This window comes from Ictidomys tridecemlineatus, chromosome 11 (assembly GCF_052094955.1).
Source record: "Ictidomys tridecemlineatus isolate mIctTri1 chromosome 11, mIctTri1.hap1, whole genome shotgun sequence".
Taxonomy (NCBI): Eukaryota; Metazoa; Chordata; class Mammalia; order Rodentia; family Sciuridae; genus Ictidomys; species Ictidomys tridecemlineatus.
Genome location: NC_135487.1, coordinates 106,771,089 through 106,778,615, shown reverse-complemented (window position 1 = coordinate 106,778,615; position 7,527 = coordinate 106,771,089). Strand labels below are relative to the sequence as shown.

The following is a 7,527-nucleotide window of genomic DNA, read 5'->3' as shown; positions in this document are numbered from 1 at the left end:
AGAAACCCAGTCATACTAACTTAAGCAAAAAAACAAACAAAGCAAATAAACCCCAAAAAGAGATATTTATTTTAAGGATTCAGGCATTTTGTAGAACCCAAGAGGGTTCTACTGTGAGCTCAGGAGGGACGGCTGGAGCCAGGCCCTGAACACCAGCCAAGATCAGCGGCTCTCCCCTCCTGCCTGTTTCTGAACATCACCTGGCCCTGCAGTCTGGCTTTCACTGCCTCTCGGCGAAGGGCAAACGCTTCCTCGGATCTAACATCTCAGTTCTGTAATTCTTAATCCCCAGGAGACAGAATTTGATTTGTTCTTCTTGGGCCACACAGGTATGGACAGGGAGTAAGGAGGACATGCTGGAGTGTTCTGAAGGGAGAGGTGTTGGACCAGAGGTATTGTCAGAAACCCAGGTTTTGATGAGAAGGGTCTGGGGGTTCTTCTTTTTTACTTTATCACCCTGTCCTTTCAATAATACACTGGCTTCCATATTTCTAATTCTTCTGTGCAGTTACTAAGTCCATAGACCAAGATTTTTTTTTTTTAAAGAGAGGGGGACAGAGAGAGAGAGAGAGAGAGAGAGAGAGAGAGAGAGAGAGAGAGAGAATTTTAACATTTATTTATTTTTTCTTAGTTCTCGGCGGACACAACATCTTTGTTGGTATGTGGTGCTGAGGATCGAACCCGGGCCGCACGCATGCTAGGCGAGTGCGCTACCGCTTGAGCCACATCCCCAGCCCCATAGACCAAGATTTAATCTGTGAAGCTCTGCCTTGAGAGAGCAGAAGTTGAAGAGCAAGTGGAGAAAAACTACCCTCCTTGGTGGCTGAGGCAGAGGAACCCGGAGGCTGCAGCGGCTGACAGGGCTGAGCTTGGCAGGAAACCCTGCTCTCTGGCCAAAGAAAGCAGAAGACGTCCCTGGGTCACACTGCAAAGCTGTCAGAGAGAAGCTGACAGCAGGCCCTGAAGAGGCCTATCCTGAAGGTTAGGAGAATTGCCAAGAGCCCAAGAGCTCTCAAAAAGAGCATGCTTTGACATAAGCCAGGTGGACAGGAAGCAGTGCAAAAGGACATCCCCGGGAGCCTCAGGGAGGGCCCCCCCCCCACAAGAAGAGTAACTGAGAAGGGATCCAGAAAACCCTGAGGCTAGAGGAGGAAGAAAAGGAGGGAAAGGGTTTGGTTCCTGTTTTGCTCTGGTCCCATCCCAGAGGAAACAGTGACAGCTGAATCAACAACTCCATCCTTCAATATCTCTGCCCTCTGCCTCCCCACCATCCAGGGCTCTGACGACACTGGCAACAGGCCTCGACTCAGAAAACCAGATGAACACTTGGATTTCTACTGCAGGCAGGAGCTAAGACCAGCATCGTGGAGGTGAGGACATTGAGAACAAAGGGGAGAGCTTAGCAGGTAGGGCAGGAAACCCTGACCCTGGGGGATGAGGGGACCCTCTCAACCGTGTCTTGTGATGGAAAAGCAACAGTTTGACCAACAAGCTGGGCGTCAGTACCTCCACAGCCATGGCCATTCCTGGCTCCTGATGCGAACCTCCCCCAGCCCCCCTCCTGGCTGCTGACTGTCCTAGGATGGGGCTGGACACAGATGCAGAACTTGGACTTTTAACCTCTTCATCCTCTATTAGGGTCATTGCCTTCCGCAGTCTTTTGTTCAAACAAACCAGAGATTTCCACCAAGTGACAGGCCAGGGAGGGTCTGAGAAGGGGTGATGAGGCTGATGAAGCTGCTTTTTGACCATAGGAGTCAGCTACCCAGGCTGTTTCTTTGAGCCTCAGATAATTTAGTTGAATGAATTTGGACAGTTCACTGCATCTGCCCACAGGGTTCCACTCACCTTCCAAAATGCCTCTGAGGGCTGGGGATATAGCTCAGTTGGTAGAGTGCTTGCCTCACATATACAAGTCCCTGGGTTCAATCCCCAGCACCACCAAAAAATATATATATATAGATATACACACACACACACACACACACATATATACATAGCTTCCAAAAATAGCACTAGCTACAGAAGCCAAAAAGGAAACTTGAAAAGTAATAAACGACAAGGCCCCAGAGATGTCTGCCCTTTTAGAAAAGTCTGAGTGAACTTCTCCAAGGAAAGTTTAAGCTTAAAAAAAAACAATTCCCAGAAACACTTTTTCCCTTTCTCATTGAGGAATCAGGCAAAGAAAGACACCACAGAGACAAGCACGCGCTTGTGTGAGCAGAAGGACCAGGTCTTCATGGGATTGGCATTAAAAATGTACTTTGTATACTTGTTCCTTGAATTGAGGTCATCTACACACAAAGTATTGGAGCTGTTTCCCTGTCAGGGTCACCAAAAAGCTAGCCGGATATTTACTGCTATTTCAAGGAAACTCCACAGACCCAGTCCCATCCTCTAGTAGCTCCCCATCAGACATGGCCAGTCACACTGGGAAGCCACCAGTGAGCCCTGCCCCTGCACACGTGCACACACGCACACGCACACATGAACAGTCACACACACACACACATACACACACACACACACACACACACACGTACACGGTCACAGCACCACACTGTAGTCCCTCATCGCCTGGACCCTGCTCTCCAGGCCTCCACTGAGAACTCCCTTCCTCCTCCACACCCCTTCCTGTGCGCCCTGCTCTAGAGCCAGATGTTCCGTGGGCAGACCCCTCTGTGGGCTGACAGGCGGTGATTACTGTTGCCAGCCCCACATTAGGAGAGAATTGAATGGGAGTGAGCCCCCTCCGCCAGGGCTCCCTACAATAGAGCCTTTGTGAGGTGCCTCCCTGCCTTTCTTCCTCCTTCCTCACCAACCTACGTCAGGAGCAGCTCTGTCTGAGGAGAAAAGAACAAGAAGACAAAAGGAGGATCGCAGGCCCTGAAGGATCCACCCTGTCCTGGGCGGAGGGAGGGAGGACTGCACTTTGGAGAGAAGACTGTGTTCCTCCCCCCTCCAGCAAGGATAAATAACCCAGAGTGCTCCCGGGGCTACCTCAGGCAAATGAGGCTAGTGCCTTTTGTCCATCAGGCTCCTGCGTGCTGAACATTGGGGGCCATAGTGCAGAGATCAGCAGAAGCCTGAAGCTCCCCCGCCCCCCAGATCTTGTTTTCCCCAGATGGTCATGTGCAATCCTGTGCCAGAGGCTGGGAAGGGTTAAGTTCCCAGTTCTCCAGGACAGTCTGCAGTCAGGTCCCAGGACTGGGTTGCTAGGTGGAGTGATGCGGTGGAGAGAAGGGAATGTGTTGGGGAACTGGTGAGACCAACATCTGGGATAGCCACTGCCCCTCCTCCAGGCCCAAACCGCAGACGCTGTGGCAGCAGGAAAATCAGAGCGGTTCAGACCAAGGATTGTGCAACCCAGCCCTGGGGAAGAGCCCAGAGTTGGATGTGGGTTTAGGGAGAGGGACAGAATCCACTCCAGAGGTAAGACTTAGTCTTCAGTAAAAACACATGTACTCTGCATTCTGGTTTCCACACTGGACTACAAATAAGAAACATCATTTTCTGGTTCAGAATCCTCTATCAGAATTGGAAGGGCTGCCCTAGGTCCCAGTGTCTTGTGGCCAGAGGCACGGCGCCACTGGCAGTTCAGGGATGGCTGCTGTGGTGGCTGGTGGGTGTGGAGGCAGGCCTTTTGTCCAACCTCCTAAAGTGGCGGGATTCTGCTGCTTCCCAGGCGCCTCACAGTAAAATCTGTAACCAGAGAAGCCCTTACTCTTGCAGCTCAGGGAGCTCAGCCAAGTTCCTAATGTGAGAGATGGGCGGGAGGGATAAAATGATGGGCCATGTGGAGAACTTGGTATGAGGTCTACCCAAACACACACAGGAGAGGAGGAGTGGATTTTTCTTTTAATGCAATATATTGCTATACAAAACGATGCAGAGAAATTCCCATTCTTCAGACACTGGAGATATTTTTTTTTATAAAGGAGACAGGGCCGACGTGTGTCTCTGTTTTCCATTCTTCTCCCCACTGGGTCATACTGAGGGCAAGAATACTATAGCCTGATGCCTGGCATTTTCCCATGAGGGAGGATCAGAGGACTGGGTCTGGGTCCTTTGGGGCCTAATTTGTGGACAGGGGGAAGGAGAACAGGAGTGAATATTTAGGATTTTTACTCTTTTAGCTATAAAAAGATTACTCAAGATCTAGAGTTCCATATGAAACAAAGGAGCTGTGAGAATTTGGTTATTGTTGGTTAAAAAATAGGGGATCTGAGACATAACTTGCCTATATTGGAAGAATGAAGAGCAGGAAATCTAGTAGGGATATAAATGTATGGGGATAAGAGATGCAGAAACGACCAGGCTAGCTGCTCAAATTTCCTCCTCTTTCTTCCTCATCTCCAGCTTGTAAACAATCTGGTAGCCATCATCCCAGGCATAGAGCTGGCGCTCACGGGGGTTATAGCGGAGGCTGGCGTGGGCACCGTATCGACGGGGAAAGTAAGAGAGAGCAGCCTGTTCAGGGGTCAGTGTCCCACTGGCATCAAAGGAGCACTGGATGCGGGCCCGACTGGCAGGGCGCGTGTTATAGACGACGTACAGGGTCCCACAGATGACGAAGGCAGCCTCGGCATTCTCCCTGGGACACGGCGTGTCCCACTGCTGCTCTGTGTCCAGTGTCTGTGGATCTAATTTGGCCAGACACAAGTGCCTGTCATCCTCCCGGGTGGCATAGACTGCCCAGATGCCCTCCTCATCAGCTGCCAGGTCAATGTAGGTGTCTGTCGTCAGCGCATAGGGGGGAATCAACCTCTCCGCGGGGAACACTGAGCTGTCCACCACTGTTCGGTTTGCCAGGTGGAATTTGATGAGTTGCAAAGTGTTCTCCAACTCACTACCCCCTCCAGGTCCTCCAGGAGGCCTCCGGGCATAATAAAGAAAGCCACCATATACCAGCTGCCCCGTGCCTACCCAGGGGAAGGGCACACGAACTCTGGAGGCTTTCCGGGCAGCCATGGTAAGGGTGAAGTCACGTAGCCGTGGGAACACAAAGGCTGTGTCGTTCTGCGTTCCATCCAACACGTAGATCTTTTCTGTTGGCCCCAAAGGATCCTTGGTCCATAGACCTGCTGGGCCACCAAACCGCTTGAGGATCTTCATTGATCTCACCTGAGAAATGGTGTAGCCACAGTCTGGTGGAGAAGGAGAAAAGGAAACAGAGGCAGGAGTTAGATGCCTACAGTGAGGACTCCAGCTGGGTGGCCCATCTGGGGAACAGCTGGCATCCGCTCTGTGGATGCCTCCAGTCTTAGGGAAGATGGAGAAAGACAGGACTCCAGAGACCCAGGTCCCTAGAAACTCTTCTTAACAAACTTGTCATTACAGAGATTTTTCCCTCTAACAGATTCCAGAGGCCACAGTGGACTGGGACAAAGAGAAAAAAGTAAGAAAAAGTTTCAGAAGGTGTGAGGGACCCGCTTTGAGATCACCTACCTGTCACCATATCGTACTTCTCATTTCTTCTGCCTTTGCCTTTGGTTCCAGGGCCTCCGTTCACCTTCTCATCAAGCTCTACACAGGGTAGAGCTGGGTTCTGGGTCTCCAGATAGTCCACCTCTCGTTCCAGACGGTCCACTCTCCCGGAGATGGTGTCAGCCTCGGTTCTGAGTGCCTCCCGCTCCTTCTCTGCCACCTCCAGCAGGGGCAGCATCTTGTTCTTGAAGTCCCGCAGCTCAGCAGCATGCCGACTACTTTGGTCCTGGCACTGGGCCAGCCGTTCCTGAAGGGGTGGGGGCATGGGGAGCGAGGGTGGGCTGAAGGGTTACCACTCCCAGGCAGGGGGAGGCCAAAGCAGGGAGTCAGGAATGGGAAAAGGAGCAAACTCAGCTAAACATGCCCTTCCACTCCCGCAGCAAAGGAAAGCAGATGTTCAGAGGTGCTCAACGTGCAAGGAGCATGGCTCAGATTCACCCAGGCCAGAGTCCTTGGACTTGTTCTCTCTGAGCAGTGCCATCTGGGCCTCTAGGGAGGTTTCAGTGCATGAGGGTGAGAAGGGCTCTCTGCTCCATTGTGTAATTCTCCTCTTGGGAATTAAGATGCTGTGAACTTCGATGTGTGTGGGGGGAGATGCTAGGGACTTGAAACCGTTTTTGAAAAGGAGGGTAGGAAGTTGGAGATTCTCTGGGAACCTCCAACTTCAAAAGAATCATCAGCTCTTCTTTAAATGCATTCCCTCAATCCTGGCCCTTATTTCCACTCTGTCCTTTTATCTCATCTAACCCCAGGGGTAAAACACAAAGGTCTATCTGCTCAGGAATTGCTCTACGTGGAGAAAGATCAAGGCTTGTAATTTTGAGGCTCATTTTTATTAAAAAGCAGAATTTTCTGTAGCTTCTCACAGAGCCCTGTCTTACCATTCCCAGAACCCTGATGAACTGGTTGAATCAATAGAAGATATTGCATTCTCCCAGGCTGGGCTAGAAGAGAAAGGGGTCCCTCACCTCTAAGGCTGCAAGTCGGCGTTCCATGTATTCCACAAGGTGGTGCTGCTGTCCTTGAAGGGGTCCGGACCATGACAAAAGGATCAGGACGAGGAGAGGAGCGCTGGGCCCCATGGCAGTCTAGAGAATGGGGCCAGAGTAGAAAGAGTGTGTTGTTGGCCTCTTCCCCTGAGCCCGTGGGTTAGCCATGGAGGCGGGGCGGGGGTGGTGCCTTTGCTCTGTGATCTCGGGTCTCTCTCACTACTCTGGAATGCTTTCAGGCTCTCACAACCCCCACCCCCTCCTTTCCGCCAGGACTGATCAAACACAGATGGCCCCCTTGCACAGCAGCCAGAAACCTTAACCACCTCCCGCCTCTCGGCTATAGGCTCCTCAGGAAAGGAAAGAGATGGAAATCTGAGGGTAGAGGCTTTCTGGGCAGTGACAAAGGGAAAGGAGTGAGCTGCAGGAGGCGGAGACCCCAAAGAAAACTCATCAAGCTCCATTCCGGCTCCTGCGTTTCAGGAGGGCGCTTCCAGAGCTGATTTGTAAGAAACTGGTATCATTAATCCTCCTCTTCTCCAGAAATAATAGAGTGGGTTGTCTGCCTTGTTCAGTGGAAGGTGGAAGCAGAGGCGATGAGCTTTAAGGGGGGGGCGGTGGGAAAAAAAGGTCTAAGTGGTCAAGTGGAACTTCTTCTATAGCTCGCTGGCGCCATCTTGTGCTGAGCACCTGGTGCTATGTGTCTCATGATTAATGGTGAAACCAAGACTTTACTCCATGTGGAAAATTTTCCAGAAAGCATGCCAAGTGAATTCAATTTACAAGAATTTTCTTCATTAAAATGCAGGCTTCCCTACATACTACTCAGTTTCTTTAAGAGCTATGCCAGCCTCTCTTAACCCAAAGATGAAATAAAAGTAAAACACGAGGGGCTGGGGGTGTAGCTCAGGGGTAGAGTGCTCACCTACCCATGTGTGAGGCACTGGGTTTGGTCCTCAGCACCACTTAAAGATAAATAAATAAAGGTATTGTGTCCATCTACAATATCTTTATTTTTTTTAATCTGCTCTGTAGAAAATAATTCATATTC

The 7,527-nt window shown here is 50.9% G+C and overlaps 1 protein-coding gene across 1 annotated transcript; it reads right to left on the bottom strand.

Annotated features, from left to right (window-relative positions):
• Positions 1-3,845: 3,845 nt before the first annotated feature.
• On the bottom strand, positions 3,846-7,176 carry Olfml3 (olfactomedin like 3). Its single transcript, XM_005337650.4, has 4 exons — positions 6,915-7,176; positions 6,456-6,575; positions 5,449-5,734; positions 3,846-5,147 (listed from the first exon to the last, which is right to left on the bottom strand). The coding sequence occupies exons 2-4, from the start codon at positions 6,567-6,569 to the stop codon at positions 4,327-4,329; spliced, it is 1,221 nt and encodes a 406-aa protein (XP_005337707.2). The 5' UTR covers positions 6,570-6,575; positions 6,915-7,176; the 3' UTR covers positions 3,846-4,326.
• Between the last annotated feature and the right edge of the window lie 351 nt (positions 7,177-7,527).